General features: G+C 35.5%; 1 protein-coding gene across 1 annotated transcript in view; it reads right to left on the reverse strand.

Moving 5' to 3' along the window:
* Nucleotides 1–1,338: 1,338 nt before the first annotated feature.
* RPS6KA6 (ribosomal protein S6 kinase A6) overlaps nucleotides 1,339–21,532 on the reverse strand; it is a 186,298-nt gene continuing 166,104 nt past the window's right edge. The window contains exons 19-22 of the mRNA XM_048213614.2: nucleotides 20,201–20,277; nucleotides 18,311–18,428; nucleotides 3,885–4,025; nucleotides 1,339–1,776 (exon numbers count right to left, since the gene is read on the reverse strand). Of these exons, the coding sequence (XP_048069571.1) occupies nucleotides 1,651–1,776; nucleotides 3,885–4,025; nucleotides 18,311–18,428; nucleotides 20,201–20,277 (462 nt within the window). The 3' untranslated portion in view covers nucleotides 1,339–1,650. The remainder of the gene's footprint in view (nucleotides 1,777–3,884; nucleotides 4,026–18,310; nucleotides 18,429–20,200; nucleotides 20,278–21,532) is intronic.

Below are 21,532 nucleotides of genomic sequence, written 5' to 3' on the forward strand. Positions count from 1 at the left end.
TAAAGCAAAATGGGGAAAGAGAAGGCCAAATTGGGCAATAAAAATTCACAAGATATGATACCAGTCTATTTCTAAGTAATGTTTTCCATGTGGCATTAGATTTTTTTAATGTCTTTCAATTATTGCAAAAAGACACCTCAAATTAAGGGTATATACTTTTATACATCACACCCAATAAACAGATTTTTGTACAGAGTATATATCACTTACATTATAAAGAGAATATGTATAGTTTCCTTTATTGAATACTGAAGTTGCAAGCCTTCTAGCCTAAACTGTATACTTCAGTGCTCAGTAATCAACTTTCTCTCAGAATTAAACAAAATAAAATACACAGCAAACAGTACATTTAGCACATACAAGTAGTTCACTTATATTCACTAAACAAAACTGTAATATCCTCCAGTTTACATTCATGAGTTTCTGTCAGTAGTAGTAGTAGTAGTAGTAGTAGTAGTAGTAATGATATTTTCTTCAACAACATGAAAAGATTCTTTAAAATTCCATCATTTAGAGAAAACAATATATATTACCCAGTGGTTCTGAAACATAAATTCAATAATAAGACCAAAATTGTCAGACATTTTTATAAATATGATTAAAAATGTGTTCAGATTTTGTGTAAATCATTAATATTGCTTCCTTTTCAAAATGTCAGTTTATCTCTTTGTAGCATTGTCTAAGGTTTACTGAAATGCATTATACTGTATCGTGTGCTTAAGTCCACGACAATAAAATTTAAACTATATTACCATAGGATTCAAGGTAAATTAATATGCTACACTGTAATTCGATTTTGGAAGTCCAAAAAGCAACAGTGTAGCTCATTATAAAAGGGAAAGATAATGATTAAATCCAATTGATTAACTTGAAACTCAGCTTACATATCACGAAGGTAGTAGCAACACATGTACTTTATTTTCAAAGGCTTAACTATAACCTATTTAGTAGATTACAACACCAATATAAAGCCTTTGGCTAAAAAATTCCTCAATTGTACAATTCCATTAGATGTAAAATTTACAGAAGACTTATGGAAACCTTTATTTCTAGATGAGGACATTTACGGGTAATATACAGGTCTGTCTGCACACGTAATTTGTGATTTAATTCTTCTGTAAAAACTTTGGCACCAACCGTATCAGGAGTTCACATATTAGCACAAATGAATGTAGTCCTTTGGTTGTACACAATAACAAGCTTCTACAATACATTTTTTGTTTGTTTTTCTTTTTTAAAAAGTCCATTCTTCAGGATCTGATGTTAAAAAATATTGGCATTGCTTGGCATTATACTATTATATTTGCATCCTGATTATTGTTAATGATCCCCCAAATCATTATTTTATGAGACCAGAAAAACTATTAAAGTAACTTTATTTGAAAGGAACTTTACAAGTTACTGTGCAGAAAAATTGTTAGGACCTTGTAGACACCAATTATATACTTAAACACTTGGAGACTACTGCAAAACAACATTGTATGGATACTGTGGACCTGTGTTTTTTAAATCTCATCTCCCTAAAAAAGGAGGTTTAAACAGAATATTCAAGTAATGTAGCAGAATACGATGCCTTTGATATAAGATTAGGCAAAAAGCCACACGTTTAATTTTTTTTTCATCCAGTATGGCTGAGGAACACTAGAAATCTTACAGGCCAGTTGAAGTTCGTTTTTTCATGCTCCGTCGCTGAGCTAAGTTTGAAGCAGCAACAGGCTCAAGGACTGGTTGAAAGGTCCTGTGAGTCAGGGCAGAACATGTCGTGACCACTGTGCCCTAAAATAATGAGAAATAAGACAAACTGAGTAACAATCCTTGGAGGTAACAAAAAAATTCCATATTCTATCATGAGAGATTTAACTAGAATACAGCCTTATTTCTGAGGAAAATAACTTGAATATACTTGATCTATGCACTGATATTTCCTTCATGAATTAATACCTGCTTACCTGTATATTTTTTTATTTCGATGACTATGCTTCTTACACATTTTTAAAACATTAAATGTATTCTTTTCATCAGCCTTTCATCATTCATGAAATGTTTTAAACATTTTAAGAATTTTATTTTTATTTAAAAAAATTTTTATTATGTTATGTTAGTCACCACATAGTACATCATTAGTTTTTGATGTAGTGTTCCATGATTCATTAGTTGCATAACACCCAGTGCTCCATGCAGTATGTGCCCTCCTTAATACTCATCACTGGCCTATCCCATTCCCCCACCCCCTCCCCTCTGAAGCCCTCAGTTTGTTTCCCAGAGTCCATTATGGTCTCTTGTGGTTCATTCCCCCTTCTGTTTACCCCCCTTCATCCTTCCCTTCCTTCTCCTAATGTCCTTCATGCTATTCCTTATGTTCCAAATATAAGTGAACTCATATGATAATTGCCTTTCTCTGCTTGACTTATTTCACTTAGAATAATCTCCTCCAGTACCATCCATGTTGCTGCAAATGTTGGATAATTGTTCTTTCTGATGGCTGAGTAATATTCCATTGTATATATGGACCACATCTTCTTTATCCATTCGTCTGTTGAAGGGCATCTTGGCTCCTTCCACAGTTTGGCTATTGTGGACACTGCTGATATGAACATTGGGGTAAATGTGCCCCTTCTCTTCACTATGTCTGTATCTTTGGGGTAAATACCCAGTAGTAAGAATTTTATTTTATCTTATTTTTTAAATAATTTTTTTTATTATGTTATGTTAGTCACCATACAGTACATCCTTAGTTTTTTTAATAATAATTTTTATTATATTATGTTAGTCACCATACAGTACATCCCTAGTTTTTGATGTAAAGTTCCATGATTCATTACTTGCATATAACACCCAGTGCACCATGCAATACGTGCCCTCCTTAATACCCATCACTGGCCTATCCCATTCCCCCACCCCCGTCCCCTCTGAAGCCCTCAGAATTTTATTTTTAATAGAGGTTGTATATATTTAAGACATGGAACATATTATGATGTACATATACATAGTACAGTGATTACTATAGTCAAGCTAACATACCTTCTCACACAGTTATTTTTTGTGATGAAAGCATGTGAAATCTTATCAAATTTCCAATATTTAATACAGTATTATTAACTATAGTCATCATGCTACACATTAGATACTTAGACTTATTCATCCTACATAACTACAACCTTGTACTTTGACTAATATATCCCCATTTTCCCCTCTTCCCTGCCCCTGGTAACCACCTTTCTACTCTCTGCTTTTCTATAATTGACTTTTTAAAAATTCCACATATAAGAGAGATTATGTATTTTTTTTTCTTTCTCTGGCTTATTTCATTTAGCGTGTCTTCCAGGTTCATCCATGGTGTTGCAAATGGTAGGATCTTCTTTTTAGAGCTGAATAATATTCCACTGCATATATGTATACCACTATTCATTTATTCTCAAAGAGATCTCTGTGCTCCCATGTTCAGTGCAGCATTATTCATAAAAGCCAAGACATGGAAACAACCTAAGTATGCATCGACAGATTAATGCATAAAATGTTAAAATCTTAAGTCTAGGTTCAATGTCTATAAATATGGGAATTTGCACCAATGGTTGGTTATTAATTTAGGAACCAACAGCAACATTTTCTTCCCATATGAAACTTGCATTTAGTACACTCCTAGTCCCAGTGTCTCACGAGCAAGTTAAATACAATCAAATAATTTTTGTTTATCATCAGAAAGGCAATAGGTAGAGAAGATTAACAGGAATCCATGGTTGTTATTTAAAAAAACAAAAACAAAAACAAAAAGATCTATAAATAGACTTTTAAAAAATAAAGGTATTTAAGGTATGTGTTGTCAGTGAATGGCATGCAGGCTTTATTAAGCATTTAGGAGATGCATAAAAGTATGTTTGTTTTACCTTAATGACATGTGATGTATCATTTCTATTTGGCTGATCATTCAGCAACTGGTCTCTGTGGGTTATCCATGAGTGTTTTAATACTTGTTCTGTAGTGTACCGTTGATGTGGGTCCATATGTAGCATATGGGAGAGCAAATCCTAAATTAAGATGAAAAAAATATATATACACATATATGAAACTATATAGCAGCAAAGGTTTTAGTAAAATATATTATTTTACATTTTCTCAAAATATAAAAGCATCAGTAGCTTTGTGATCTGTTTTGTTTGGTGTATATGCAGGGAAAACCAAACCTATACTCTGCACAGTTAACTGTCAGAATCTTCAAACAGATTTTTTGATATATGGTAAACCCTTATTTATTTCTAAATCAGAGGATACCAAATCTGTGGAATTGGAATGTGATTAGTGAGGGAGGAAGAAAAATGTAAAGTAGCAGGGGTTATCTTGCAATGTGCTAAATAGTCGAGGAGAAAAGAGGTATTGATCTTTGCTGGTAAGCTGGACCCTAAAGTATAAGGGTATGTGTAGAATCATAACAATATAGAAGGGAAGGTCCCATGTTGTTAACACACTCAATAGCTGAGGGTTTAAGTATAAAATAGTAAAGAAAGCAAAACATAAATTCAAAGTTGGCGGCTGACTGCTAGCATCCTAGTGGTTAGAGTATCGTAAGTTTCTCACAGACTAACTGTGAATATGCTTACTTTATCTCTATTACAATACCAAGTTGTAAATATAATATAACCTTATAATAAAAAACCACAATTTTAAATATAAATTATCTCTACCAAACATCTTTTAGAAAAAGGAAAAGTAAACTCTCCTTAACAAGCATCATTTAAAAAAACTCATCATTGTGAACGTTTCATCAATAGCATAAGCAGTGAAACTAAAGACTCTAAGTAGTAAAATCAGAATTTGAAGAACAATGAAAGAATGTAGGAGAATAAAACAATTAAAAAAATCTATTGGAAAAAGGACAAATATGCAAAAATGAATGGGGAATTAATTTAGAAAATAATATTGAATTACTTCAATAAAACACACCTAACTAATATTCATAAAAAATGATGAAAGATCAATAGTCCAGGGACTTCTGCTTCTAGCCAAAATAGAATACCAGAGGCTGGATTCACCCAACTGTTTGAAACAACGCTCCCCATTACACACACACACACACACACACACACACACACACACACACACACACATACACACACACCATAAAATACAGGAAGCAACAGTTTTTCAGAGATCAGATATTAGGGAATAAAGACAAGTGATCCCTAAGAGATGGGAAACAAATCAAGTAAGCCTATGATTGCCCAAACTTACCACCTGAGTGTTTTCAGACTGTTGTATAGGTAAGGGAAACCCAGGCAGTACCTGTCAGGTTCTTGAGTCAATGAGACAGAACTGAGAGTCAAAGAAGACCAAGGCAGACAGAGTTAGCAGGACTGACTACTAGAGTGGTGAGAGGAGCAGAGAAAATACTACAGAGACCCGTAGAGGTCTTCCTCAATTATTTAGCAGATTACTGATAAACCAATATCTCTGGGAAAAACTATTTGAAAGGGTTAGAGGGAAATCAGAACTCATGAGTGTAGACAATATTGCCTGTTCTCACAAGCCAGACTGGAAATTCTCATAATTCGTGTAGTATTTGGTAGAGTACTTGGAAGTAACTTGAGTAGTGTGTAGCCCTAAACACTGCTCTGATCCTGCCTAAGAAATATTAAAAGGGAGACCCCAAATTATCAAATTGTTTCACCTAATTTAATTGTGCCCCAGAATAAAGCTCAAGAATATGTATAAGAATACAAAAGTGTCCAGCATACTACTAATGTAAAATTCACTATATCTGGCTTCTAATCAAAAATTGTCAGGCATACAAAAGAGAAGAAAGATAACATAGGAGAAGAAACCAATCAATCAATCAATCAATCAATCAAAATTGGCCCATAATTGATATATATTAGAATTAGCAGATAAGGACATTAAAATAGTTATTATAACTCTATTCTATATTTAAAAAAATAGAGACATAGAAGATATAAAATGTCACAAATCAAATTTCTAGAGATAAAACTAAAATGTGAGACAAAAAAATAAAATGAATGAAAATTTGATATGGCAGGTAAAAAGATTGATAAAGACAGAGCAATAGATACTATCAAAAAAGAACACAGCATAAAACAAACAAAAGAACAGAGCATCAGTGAGCTGTGAGACACCTTCAAGCAGCATAATACACAAATGCAATTGGTGTCCCAAAAGGAAAGAAAGGAAGAAAAAACACGTGAGAGAATAATGTTTCCAAAATTTCCAAATTTTACAGAAACCATAAACCCACAGGTCTAAAAACCTCGATGAAGTCCAAGTACAAGAAAAATAAAGAAAATTATATCAAGGACACCAAACCAAATTTCTCAAAATCCAAGGCAGAGAAAACTTTAAAAGCAAATAGAGATTAAAAAAAAAAAAAAAGGATGTTACATGTAGTGAAAAAAAGATCAGTATGACAGAAGATTTCTGGTCTGAAAAAAAAAAACCCCAAAACCAAATAACAAGACAATAGAACTCCTGAATAGCCAATGGGTCAAAGAAAAAATCAAATGGTAAATTAAAATACACCAAAACAGAAATAAAACATGCCAAAACTTATGGGATGCAGCAAAAACAGGTCTAAGAAGGAAAGTTTATAGCAATGAATGCCTACATTAAGAAAAAAAGAAAGATCACAAAAAAAGAAAAAGGGAAACAAGAAAGCTCTCAAATAACTCAACCTTATACTTCAGAAAACTAGAAAAAAAGAAAAGCAAAGCCCCAGAGCAGGAGGAAGGACATAATAAATATCAAAGCAGGAATACATGAAATAAAGAGAAACAACAGAAATAAAGAAAAACAATAGAAAAAAATCAAGAGAACTAAGAGCTGGCTTTTTGAAAAGATAAATAAAACTGACAAAACTTTAGGTAGACTAAGAAAAAAAGAAGACAAATTAAATACAAAATGAAAGAGGAGACATTACAAATGATGCCACAGAAATAAAAAGGATCATGAGAATACTATGAAAATTTGTGTCAACAAACTGGATGACCTAAAAGAAATACATAAATTCCTAGATATACAGGCCACTATCATTGATGATTATACATGCAAAAATTATCAACAAAATAGTGGCTAACCAAATTCAGCAGCACATTAAAAAGAGCACACAACATGATCAAGTGGGATTTATCCCTGGGTTGTAAGGGTGGTTCATTACTCTCAATCAACATTATATACCACATTAATGAAAGAAAGGATAAGAACCACATGATCATTTCAGTAGATGCAGAAAAAACATCTGACAAAGTGCAACATCCACTCATGATAAAAACCCTCAACAAAGTGGGGTTAGACACAACATACCACACCCGATAAAGGTCATATAAGAAGAATGCACAGCTAATATCATCCTCAGTGGGGAAAAACTGAAAGTTGCTACTCTACAGTCAGGACAAGACAGGGATGTCCACTCTCACCACTGTTATTTAACATGTTACTGAAGTCCTAGCCACAAGAATCAGGAAAAAAAAAAGAAATACAAAGCATCCAAATCTGCAAGGAAGAAGTCAAACTTCCACTAATTGCTGATGACATGACACTATATATAGAAAAAAAAAGATACTATACATAGAAAACCTAAAAGATGTTACCAAAAAATGCTAGAACTGACAAATTCAGTGTAGTCACAGTATACAAATCAATAGACAGAAAACTGTTGCATTTCTATACACCAATAATGAAGCAACAGAAGTAGAAATCAAGGAATTGACTCCATTTACAATTGCACCAAAAAGCCATAAGATACCCAGGAATAAACCTAACCAAAGAAGTGAAAGACCTGTACTCTGAAAACTATGAAACACTGATTAAAGAAATTGAAGATGACACAACGAAATGGAAAAAAAAAACATTCCTTGCTTGTGAATTGGAAGGACAACTATTGTTAAAATGTCCATACTACACAAAGCAATCTACACATCCTGTAAAATACCTATCAAAATACCACCAGCATTTTTCATAGAGCTAGAAGAAACAATCCCAAAATTTGTGTGGAACCACAAAAGACCCTGAATAGCCAAAGTAACCTTGAAGAAGTCAAGCAAAGCTGGAGGCATAACAATTGTGGACTTCCAGCTATATTACAAAGCTGCAGTAATCAAGACAGTATGGTACTGGCACAAAAACAGACACATAGATCAATGGAACAGAGTAGAAAACCCAGAAATGAACCCACAACTATATGGAAAAAAGGCAGTCTCTTCAACAAATGGTGTTGGAAAAACTGGACAGCAAAATGCAAAAGAAGGAAACTGGAGCACTTTCTTATTCCATACACAAAAATAAATTCAAAATGGATGAAAGACCTAAATGTGAGGCAGGAAACCATCAAAATCCTAGAGAGGAGCACAGGCAGTAACCTCTTTGACATCAGCCACAGCTACTTCTTACTAGATATGTTTCCCAAGGCAAGAGAAACAAAAACAAAAATAAATTATTGGGACTTCATCAAAATAAAAAGCTTCTCCACAGTGAAGTAAACGATCAACATAACTAAAAGGCATCCCATGGGGTGGGAGAAGATATTTGCCAATGACATGCCTGGTAAAGGGTAGTATCCAAAATAGAAAAAGCACTTATAAAAACTCAAAAGCCAAGAAACAATCCAATTAAAAAAAAAATAGGCCAAAGACAGCAATAGACATTTTTTCCAAAGAAGACATCCAGATGACAACAACACACAGGAAAAGATGCTCAACATCACTGATTATCAGGAAAATACAAATAAAAACTACAATGAGATATCACCTCACACCAGTCAGAGTGGCTAAAATCACAACGCAAGAAACACCAGGTATTAGGATGTGGAGAAAGGGGAACTCTCTTACACTGCTGAGAATGTAATATAACATTAAGCCTGAAACTGTGGTGCCTAGAGTCTTGTTTTACTGTTTGTTTTTTGTTGTTGTTGTTGTTGTTGCGGATCTTTACTTTTTTAATGTTTTTTTATTATATTATGTTAGTCACCATACAGTACATCCCTGGTTTCTGATGTAAAGTTCGATGATTCATTAGTTGCGTATAACACCCAGTGCACCATGCAATACGTGCCCTCCTTACTACCCATCACCAGTCTATCCCATTCTTGCACCCCTCCCCTCTAAAGCCCTCAGTTTGTTTCTCAGAGTCCATAGTCGCTCATGCTTCATTCCCCCTTTTCTTTATCCCTTTCTTCCTCTACCGATCTTCCTAGTTCTTATGTTCCATAGATGAGAGAAATCATATGATAATTGTCTTTCTCTGCTTGACTTATTTCACTTAGCATTATCTCCTCCAGTGCCATCCATGTTGCAGCAAATGTTGAGAAATCGTTCTTTCTGATAGCTGAGTAATATTCTATTGTATATATGGACCACTACTTCTTTTTTTTTTAAGATTTTATTTTTATTTTTTTGAAGAGTTAGAGACAGCCCAGATAGAGAGGGAACACAAGCAGGGGGAGTGGGACAGGAAGAAGCAGGCTCCTAGCGGAGGAGCCTGATGTGGGGCTCGATCCCATAATGCCGGGATCACGCCCTGAGCTGAAGGCAGACGCTTAACGACTGCGCTACCCAGGCGCCCCTGGACCACTTCTTAATCCAGTCATCTGTTAAAGGGCATCTCGACTCCTTCCACGATTTAGCTATTGTGGACAATGCTGCTATGAACATTGGGGTGCATATGGCCCTTCTCTTTACTATGTCTGTATCTTTGGGGTAAATACCCAGTAGTGCAATGGCTGGGTCATAGGGTAGCTCAATTTTTAACTTTTTAAGGCACCTCCACACTGTTTTCCAGAGTGGCTGTACCAACTTGCATTCTCACCAACAATGTAGGAGGGATCCCCTTTCTCCACATCCTCTCCAGCAATTGTTGTTCTTGCCTTGTCAATTTTTGCCATTCTAACTGGCATAAGGTGGTATCTTAGTGCGGTTTTGATTTAAATTTCCCTGATGGCTAATGATTTTGAACATTTTTTCATGTGTCTGTTAGCCATTTGTATGTCATCATTGGAAAAGTGTCAATTCATATCTTCTGCCCATTTCATGATTTGTTTATTTGTTTCTCGTGTATTGAGTTTGAGAAGTTCTTTGTAGATCTTGGATACCAGTCTTTTATCTGTAGTATCATTTGCAAATATCTTCTCCCATTCCGTGGGCTGCCTCTTAGTTTGTTTGTTTCCTTGACTGTGCAGAAGCTTTTTATCTTGATGAAGTCACACAAGTTCAATTTATCTTTTGTTTCTCTTGCCTTTGGGATGTGTCATGAAAAAGGATGCTTTGGCCGATGTCGTAGAAGGTGCTGCCTATGTTCTCCTCTTGGATTTTGATGGATTCCTGTCTCACATCGAGGTCTTTCATCCATTTGGAGTTTATCTTTGTGTATGGTGTGAGAGAGTGGTCAAGTTTCATTCTTTTCCATGTAGCTGTCCAATTTTCTTTTTTAAATCAAGGTTGCTTTGGCTATTCAGGGTCTGTTGTGGTTCCACACAAATTTTAGGACTGTTTGTTCTAACGCTGTGAAAATGTGGGTGGTATTTTGATAGGGAATATACTGAATGTGTAGATTGCTTTGGGTAGTATGGATATTTTAACACTATTTGTTCTTCCAATTCATGAGCAAGGAATGTTTTCCATTTCTTTGGGTCATCTTTAATTTCTTTAATCAGTGTTTCATAGTTTTCAGGCCCCTCCCCCAGAATGCAGGCTGAAAAATCAAGAAGCCCACATCCCTAAGGTCCCTATGAAACAAGAGCACACTGCCTGGGTCATTGTCAATAATTTGGGCTCTGGACAACCCCACAACCTCTCCTCATCAGAATGACGAGAAGGAGAAATCCCCCCCCAGCAAAGACAAGACAATGAGTCTGTGGCCTCTGCCACAGAACTAATGGAAATGGATATAAACAAATTATCAGAAATGGAATTCAGAGTAACAATGGTCAAGATGATGTGTAGACTTGAAAAAAGTATTAACGAAAATGTTAATGAGAATATAGAATCTCTAAGGGTGGAAATGAGAGCGAATCTGGCAGAAATTAAAAATTCTATGAGCCAAATGCAGTCAAAACTAGAGGCTCTGACGGCCAGGGTGATTGAGGCAGAAGAATGTATCAGCAAATTGGAGGATGGGTTAGTAGAAGAGAAAGCTAAAATAGAATCTGGACTCAAAAAAAAAAAAACCACGCTCAAGAATGTAGTTTTCAGAGTACAGGTCTTTCACTTCTTGGGTTAGGTTTATTCCTAGGTATCTTATGGCTTTTGGTGCAATTGAAAATGGAATCAATTCCTTGATTTCTACTTCTTTTGCTTCATGATTGGTGTATAGAAATGCAACAGTTTTCTATTGATTTGTATCCTCTGACTATACTAATTTATCAGTTCTAGCAATTTTTTTCTGTCCCCTTTCTCTTATTCTGTGACTTCTATAAAATGAGTGTTTTTATGTTTGATGCAGTCACTGATTTCCCTAAGTCTATTTTTGTGTTCCACAATTCTTTGTTCTCTCTTTTATTCAGCTTCATTATTTTCCATTACTTTATCTTCTGTATCACTTTTTGTTCCTCTGCCTCTTCCTTCCTTGTGTTCATTGCATCCAGTCTGTTTCAGATATCATTTATTGCATTTTTCATTTCTTTTTCTATCTCTTTTATCTCTGTGGTAAGGGTCTCCCTGAAGTTTTATATTCTTTTCTCAAACCCAGCACTTATCCCTATGATCGTTGCTTTAAATTTTCCATTAGGTGTATTACTTATATCTGTTTTGCTTTGATATTTGGCTGTGACATTATTTTGTTTCATTTGAGATGAATTCCTCTGTCTTGGCATTTTGTCTAAGTCTGTCTTCTTCTCCGTGTTAGAAGAGCCTGTTATCTGTACTGCTCCTGAGAGTAGCTTTATATGGAAGAGATCATATAGTGTCCAGGGTCTGGTGATTCAGGGAGGGTCTCTAGTGTGCTTTGCAGGCACTCAGCTGCTGTGTTCTGGATGCTTTATCCTTCAGGCCAGTCATTTGAAGAGTCTCTCCTGTGTGCAGTGGGCAGTGTTTGGTCCTTGGGCGGAGCTGAACTTTACTTAATACAGCATTTATAGAAGAAATTTTACCCTGATAAAATGGTTAGATGGTGGAGGAGTAGGGGGCCCCTTTTTCAGCTGGTCCCCTGAGTCGAGTTGGATAGGTACCAGACTAGCCTGAACATCAATAGAATCAGCCTGAGACACAGGAAGATACATCTGGATCTCTACAAATGAACATCTCCAGCGCTGAGTATTGAGGTACGAAGGGGGGAGCTGTGAAACCACGCACAGATGTCGGAAGATAAACGGAAGGGGGAGGGAGCCCCGCGTTCGGGCACCGGGAAGCGGTAGCCACGTGCTCGGGGGAGCGGGCGGACTCGCGGACCGGCACAAGCAAGAGAGCAGACTGAGACCGTGAGTCAGGGAACATGCGCGACCAGACTGAAAACCGGACCTCCCGTGTGCCCACTGGAACCAGACTGAGACCGGGAGCTCCGGGAGCGCTCGGGGGGCGGCTGGCGGCTGGGGGTGTTAGAAACACAAAAGACAGAGACGCGCCGGCCCTGGAAGTGAGGGCTGGGATGCCGGGTGTGGGGCGCACATCCCGGGATGCTGCAGGGTTGAGCAGCACCAACAGAAACAGAGTTAAAGTGGCCAGAACACCTCAGTGGAGATCGGACTGCAATATCTCTGTTCTGACACAGAGGCTGGGATTCGGCCACTGCTGCTCTGACTCTCAGAAGAGACACTGAAAATCGTCAGGGAAAGCCACTAGAGAACAAAAGCCTGGAAATACCGGCTCACTGTGTGCCCATCCACATACCCCCTCGCAGGGGACACGGAGACTCTACCCAAACAGGGTTGCCTGAGTATCGGTGCGGCAGGCCCCTTCCCCAGAAGGCAGGCTGAAAAATCAAGAAGCCCACATCCCTAAGATCCCTATAAAACAAGGGTCCACGGCCTGGGTCCCGGTCAATAATTTGGGCTCTGGACAACCCCGCAACCTCTCCTCATCAGAATGACGAGAAGGAGAAATCCCCCCCAGCAAAGACAAGACAATGAGTCTGTGGCCTCTGCCACAGAACTAATGGAAATGGATATAAACAAATGATCAGAAATGGAATTCAGAGTAACAATGGTCAAGATAATGTGTAGACTTGAAAAAAGTGTTAATGAAAATGTTAATGAGAATAAAGAATCTCTAAGGGTGGAAATGAGAGCGAATCTGGCAGAAATTAAAAATTCTATGAGCCAAATGCAGTCAAAACTAGAGGCTCTGACGGCCAAGTTGAGTGAGGCAGAAGAATGTATCAGTGAATTGGAGGACGGGTTAGTAGAAGAAAAACCTAAAATAGAATCTGGACTCAAAAAATCCACGCTAAGGAATGTAGGTTACGGGAGATTACGGACTCAATGAAACGTTCCAATGTCAGAATCATCGGCATCCCCGAGGGGGTGGAGAAAAACAGAGGTCTAGAAGAGATATTTGAACAAACTGTAGCTGAAAACTTCCCTAATCGAGCAAGGGAAACAAACATTTGTGTCCAAGAGGCAGAAAGGACCCCTCTCAAGCTCAACCACAACAAACCTACACCACATCACGTCATAGTGCATTTCGCAAATATTAGATCCAAGGATAAAGTATTGAACGAGGCCAGGGCAAAGATATTTCTCACGTACCAAGGCAAAGGTATCAGAATTACGTCAGACCTGTGTACACAGACCTGGAATGAGAGAAAGGGTTGGGGGGGCATTTTTAAAACTCTTTCAGAGAAAAACATGCAGACAAGGATCCTTTATCCAGCAAGGCTACCATTCATAATTGATGGAGAAATAAAGACCTTCCAGAATCGCCAGTCATTGACCAATTTCATAACCATGAACCCAGCCCTACAGGAGATATTAAGGGGGTTCTATAAAAGTGTCCCAAGAGTGATACAGAATGGAAAGTCACAATCTATAGAAACAAAGACTTTACTGGCAACATGGCATCATAAAAATCATATCTCTCAGTAATCAGTCTCAATCTAAATGCTCCCATAAAACACCACAGGGTTCTAGATTGGATAAAAAGACATGAGTGAGCCATCCATTTGCTGTCTACAAGATACTCAATTTGAACCTAAAGATACATTCACACTGAAAGTAAAGGGATGGAATACCATCTTTCATGCCAATGGACCTCAAAAAAAAGCTATAGCAATTCTCATATCAGACAGATTGGATTTTAAAGTAAAGACTACAGTTAGAGACACAGAAGGGCACTAGATTATTCTTAAAAGATGTATCCAACAAGTGGATATGACAATTATAAATATATATGCCCCAACAGGGGAGCAGGAAGATACACAAACCAACTCTTAACCACAATAAAGAGACATATAAATAAAAATACACTAATAGTAGGAGACCTCAACACTCCACTATCAGCAATACACAGATCACCTAATCAAGAAATCAGCAAAGAAACAAGAGCTTTGAATGCCATACTCGACGAGTTGGACCTCATAGATTTCTATATATATATATATATATATATATATATATATAGAACACTACACCTCAGAACCCAAGAATACTCATTCTCTTCTAATGCCCATGGAACATTCTCAAGGATAGATCATGTTCTGGGTCACAAAACAGGTCTCAACCGATACCAAAAGACTGAAATTATTCCCTGCATATTCTCAGACCACAACACTCTGAAATTGGAACTCAACCACAAGGAAAAATCTGGAAGAAACTCAAACACTTGGAGACTAAGAACCATCCTGCTCAGGAATGACTCGATAAACCAGGAAATCAAAAATCAATTTAAATAATTTATGGAGACCAATGAGAATGAAAACACAATGGTCCAAAACCTATGGGATACTGCAAAGGCAGTCCTAAGGGGGAAATACATAGCCATCCAAGCCTCACTCAAAAGAATAGAAAAATCTAAAATGCAGTTTTTATATTCTCACCTCAAGAAGCTGGAACAGCAACAGAGGGACAGGCCTATACAAAGCACGAGGAAGCAGTTGACCATGATTAGAGCAGAAATCAATGAATTAGAAACCAGGAGTACAGTAGAGCAGATCAACAGAACCAGAAACTGGTTTTCTGAGAGAATCAATAAGATTGACAGACCACTGGCAAGACTTATCCAAAAGAATAGAGAAAGGACCCAAATTAATAAAATTATGAATGAAAAAGGAGAGGTCACAACCAACACAAATGAAATTGGAAGGATTATTAGAAACTTTTATCAACAGCTATATGCCAATAAATTAAGCAATCTGGAAGAGATGGAGGCCTTCCTGGAAATGTGTAATCTACCACGTCTGAATCAGGAAGAAATTTATTTTTTAAACAGGCCAATTAATTATGAAGAGATTGAGTCAGTGATAAACAACCTTCCAAATAACAAAACTCCAGGACCGGAAGGTTTTCCTGGGAATTCTACCAAACATTCAAAGAAGAAATAATACCTATTCTCCTAAAGCTATTTCAAAAAATAGAAACAGAAGGAAAGCTACCAAACTCATTCTATGAGGCCAATATTACCTTGATCCCCAAACCAGGCAAAGACCCCCTCAAAAAGGAGAATTACAGACCAATTTCCCTAATGAATATGGACGCCAAAATCCTCAACAAGATCCTGGCTAATAGAATGCAACAGTACATTAAAAGGATTATCCATCATGACCAAGTGGGATTCATCCCTGGGATGCAAGCGTGGTTCAACATTCACAAATCAATCAGCGTGATACATCATATCAACAAGAAAAGACTCAGGAACCATATGATCCTCTCAATTGATGCAGAAAAAGCATTTGAGAAAATACAGCATCCTTTCCTGATTAAAACCCTTCAGAGTGTAGGGATAGAGGGTACATTCCTCAATCTCATAAAAACCATCTATGAAAAGCCTACAGCAAATATCATTCTCAATGGGGAAAAGCTGGAAGCCTTTCCTTAAGATCAGGAACACGACAAGGATGCCCACTCTCCCCACTATAATTCGACATAGTACTAGACGTCCTTGCAACAGCAATCAGACAACAAAAAGGGACAAAAGGTATCCAAATCAGCAAAGAAGAAGTCAAAATGTCTCTCTTCGTAGATGACATGATACTCTATATGGAAAACCCAGAAGAATCCATGCCTAGACTATTAGAAGTTATAGAGCAATTCAGAAATGTGGCGGGATACAGAATCAATGCTCAGAATCAGTTGCATTTCTATACACGAATAATAAGACTGAAGAAAGAGAAATTAGGGAATTCATTCCATTTACAATAGCACCAAAAACCATATGTTACCTTGGAATTAACCAGAGACGTAAAGGACCTATATTCTAGAAACTATAAATCACTCTTGAAAGACATTGAGGAAGACACAAAAAGATGGAAAAATATTCCATGCTCATGGATCGGAAGAATTAACATAGTTAAAACGTCCATGCTACCCAGGGCAATCTACACTTTCAATGCTATCCCGATCAAAATACCTATGACATTTTTCAAAGAGCTGGAACAAATAGTCCTTAAATTTGTATGGAACCAGAAAAGGCCCTGAATCACCAAGGAACTGTTGAAAAGGAAAAACAAAGCTGGAGGCATCACAATGCCTGATTTCGAGCTGTACTACAAAGCTGTGATCACAAAGACAGCATGGTACTGGCACAAAAACAGACACATAGACCAATGGAACAGAATAGAGAGCCCAGAAATGGACCCTCGGCTCTTTGGGCAACTAATCTTTGATAAAGCAGGAGAAAACATCCAGTGGAAAAAAGACAGTCTCTTCAATAAATGGTGCTGGGAAAATTGGACAGCTACATGCAAAAGAATGAAACTTGACCACTCTCTCACACCATATACAAAAATAAACTCCAAATGGATGAAAGACCTCGATGTGAGACAGGAATCCATCAAAATCCTAGAGGAGAGGCAACCTCTACGACATCGGCCAAGGCAACCTTCCAATCAGGTGTTTTTTCTACTATACCACACAGTACACTTGTGTCATGGCTAAGATCCAAACATAATCCCTTCTGTGTTTCTCTAATGTTTAAAAGGGAATTACAACCAAGTCCCTGATTTATCTACTCTATAATAATTAGGATATGAGATTTGCTCCATAATCTACTCTACAGATAAGCTAATATTCTTGAGACAGTTATGTTTTATAATTAGCAGATATTAAATATAAGCAATTCCTTTTCTCTTAAATTGTTTTCTACTTCAAACTGCAGCTTAAAAGCTTCAGGACCCTATAAGCCACATGCTGACAACCTTTGGATTTTTGTTTCAAAACTCAAAATTTTTGAATTATAAATGTTAAGTGTTCATTGTCAAGATTTAAGCAATATTGTGTTTTTTTCCCCTAAATTAAATAAGGCCAGTTATACTGAAACTGTACTGCCTACTATATGGCAGCCACTAGCCATATGTGGCTATTAAGCCTTTTAAAATGTGGGTAGTCCAACTTGTGGTGAGTATAGCATAACGTATAAACTTGTTGAGTCACTATGCTGTATACCTGAAACTAACTAACACTGTGTGTCAACTATACACAAATAAAAATTTAATGAAAAAGAAAAATAATTTTTTAAAAATGTTGGTAGTCCAAATTTATATGGGCTCTAAGTATAAACTACACACCAGGTTCTCAAGACTTAGTATAAAAAAAAGAATGCAAAATATCTTACTAATTTTTCATACTGGTTAGATATTGAAATGATATATTGTGGATATACCAGGTTAAATAAAACATTCTAAAATTAATTTTTTGCTTTTTATTGTGGCTACTAGAAAATTTAAAATTACATATGTGGCTTACATTATATTTCTATTGGACAGCTCTAAGTTATCAATAATAAATATCTAGGTGTTACTGATAAAAAGTTTGTATATTCTCAAAGAATAAGTTAACATTAAAAACTGCCTGCATAATCACTAGTCAATGTCTGTGCTAAAGAAGGAATGATGTGTAAAAGTACACTAAATGCAGAAATCAGCTCTAGTTGGCTTTAAATATGTATTTTTCTCCAGTAGATTTCTATTTTTAGCTTCAGTTAGTACTGAAAATAGTTTATATTCCTTGAACACATATGAACTGATATGAGAGAAATATCACCCAGATGCATGGCAGAAAAAAAGTCAGCTTTCATCCTGTTCAATCCACATATAAATGTGAGATGACTTAAAAACAAATACTGATATGTAACACCATCAGATACTCTGCAAACACAGGCTAGGCTATAACTTAAAGATCTCAGCAAATTAACATGAATGCAACAAAACCAAAGATATTTATGATTTATACCTTTGCTCCATCTGAAATATTGTCCCAGTTTCCACCACTCAATGAGAACTTGCCATTGCCTATACGTAGCAGTATCTCTTCAGGAGTATCATTGGGGCCATTAGCAAATGGAGTGTAGCTATTAATGAAATAGATTTTAATAGACATTAGGAACTAACATACAAATTAAATCAAATTGAAAGTGAAGAGTATAAGACAACACACAAATATTTACTATAGCAAATTACGAGTATTATCTAATATTTTCCCTCACTCTTCATATCAAATTTTATATTTCAATGAACTTAATCCTAAAGAATTATTTAATAGAAAGTCTTGCCTACATCAATATTTTTTCCTTTGATCAGTTAATCAATGTAAAATAAAATAAAGGTGGCATTTCGTGTAAAGCTATAGGCTTAAAATTGGACCAGAATAAAACATGCAAATTTTGTATTCTCCCAGGCATAAATTAGCAAACCAAATATACCTACTATGAAGAAATTGTCAATTTTATATATTTAGAATGTATTTATTGATTAGTTCAAATTTACTCATTAGCATTTTATCAGTATTATCCATGCGAACAGGTTAACAATATTTTAATTAATGTCTACAAACAATGGGTTAAATATTTGTATCAGTATAACAAAAAAAATCTATAGTTGAAGACAAATAGATTGTACAAAGTTAAAGTAGTTTAAAAATTAATTATGGAATAATAAAAGTGATCAGTTTTGTATCATTCTAACAGGTAGAACTGAAAATGGTATTCAAATTTGGAAATAGAAAGACTTATGGTTAAGAAGTATGAGGAAGATATCTTAATATGTTAATGCCTTAATTCACTTATGTAACAATTAAGTAGAGATAACACTAAACACCTATACATATACCCACACACAAAATCCTTTTTTAGTAGTCATAAAGTAAATATTTGAAAGCAGCAATCTAGAAATGGTATCCCATGGTTTGAAAACAATAGGGCTAACTGAAATTCATATATAAACTTTAACTACTCAACTGTAGTACTTCCTGTGATCTATAACTAAATATTTTGCATAAGTATATATCTATAAGTATTTGGAATACAGTGACATATGTAATTACCACTAAGTCAATAAATAATTCAGTCACAATATTCATAACATATTTATAACACTCCTGTTATATCAAGAATATTTAAATTATACTAAATGCCTTCTTTAAAAAGTCACACCTAAGTGTATTATAGAATTACATTATAATTCTTCAAATTCTATTCTATGCAATAGACTGCTAAACCTAGCCTTTTTCCTCAGCCATAAATATTTATTCCTAAATAAAAGTGCTACTCATTATAAAGAGTAAAACAGCATTTATATTATTTGTAAATTACCAACATTAACATAATCCAATTATTACATTTTTTTAGTATTTATATTTTCAAGAGAAGGCTGCTGTGTATGTTTCTGTAGTTTAGTATTCTTGCTATTTATATTTTTTAGAAAGCTCAGTCTTACTTAATCTGTTTCACCAGGAGAGCCAGAATTCAAATACTTTAAAAATTAAATCAGTACCAATAAGCTCAATGGGCAAGTACCCATTGAAAGAAGAAATTATTTTATGTTCAAGTAAACATTTTCAAACCTTAATGCACTGAAAGTAAAATATCAAAATAAAAATATGTGCTTTACTTTTAAAAGTTTTAGTTCTAGTTGAAAATTCTTTGAATTTATGTATCTGAACAGTGCCTCATCAAACACCTTACTTTATGTTTTTGCATTTTACAAATAAACAATAGATGATATTTTAAAATGTTGGTAGCATTTTACTTAAGGCTATATTCACTGTCCATTTCTTTACAGATAAAGATATATAGATGAAATTCAAGTTATAGCATGTATTATTTTGAATATATAAGTTTCTTACCCAGCCAGCATTGTGTAAAAAAGAACACCCAGGCTCCAAATATCACAAGCAGCATCATAGCCCTGTTGCATAAGAACCTGAGAAAGAAATACACATTATCTGGTATTACTCAGTATAAACTCAGTTTTATCATCCAAAACACAGTTGTTGTATTTCCAATAATCTCACAACTGTTCACAATGTAAAAGCTTAGATCATTTAAATCTTTTCAATAATAGATTCATGTAATATCAAAGGCAAAGTCTTTTGCAATTAGCAAGCACTGAGTAAATGGCTATTAATAAGGTGATTGAGTAACATGGGTCATTAAAAACAAAAACAAAAACAAAAACTTGAAGATATGATCCCTGATCCCAATGAGTTTTTACTCCTCCTCTTAGAAAAACCACAGACATCAAAATTCAACATTAATATTGTACAGACAGCCTAATATATACTATACACAATACTGTCTTTTCATCCTGACACTGACTCTATAAGGTAGATATTACTATTTCTATTTTGAAGATGAGGAAACTAAGGCAAATATAATTTGCCCAACATCACAAAACTAGTAAGTAGTACAGTAGGCATTCTTACTCTAGAGATTGTTCTTTTAATACCTATGATAACTGCCTCCTTACCAAGCAAAGGATGGTAAGATAATATATGCTCTCAAGAAAGCAAGATGAATTTATATTTTACATCCAAGCCTTATATGTTTTGGGAAAAGCAGTATATTTCTGGATCACAAAAACACATTTGATACACTCTGAATGGTTTCATTAATTTTTCATACAATAGTTCAGGTAGCTGTTCTGTGTCTTGGAGCTAGTGATAATAATATCAAATAACATATTTATTATATATTTATGTGAGTTTTCTCTATGAAGTTAGTAGCATCTGTTGAAAAATAAAGAGATGACATGGATTGCAAGACCAAATACTGTAAAAATCTCTATACTACCCAAAGCAATCTACACACTTAATGCAATCACTTGATGCAATCATAACATCACCAGCATTTTTCTCAGAGCTAGAACAAAAAATCCTAAAATTTATATGGAACCAAAAAAGACCCCAAACAGCCAAAGCAATCTTGAAAAAGGAAAGCAAAGCTGGAGGCATCACAACTCCAAAGTTCAAGTTACATTACAAAATCAGAATGATCAACATAACATGATAGCAGCATAAAAATAGACACATAGTTCAATAGAACAGAATAGAAAACCCAGAAACCCAGAAATCTATGGTCAATTAATCTTTGACAAATAAGGAAAGAATATCCAATGAGAAAAATAGTGTTTTTAACAAATGGTGTTGGGACAACACAACAGGAACATGCAAGAGAGT

Source organism: Ursus arctos, chromosome X, assembly GCF_023065955.2.
Source record: "Ursus arctos isolate Adak ecotype North America chromosome X, UrsArc2.0, whole genome shotgun sequence".
Lineage (NCBI taxonomy): Eukaryota > Metazoa > Chordata > Mammalia > Carnivora > Ursidae > Ursus > Ursus arctos.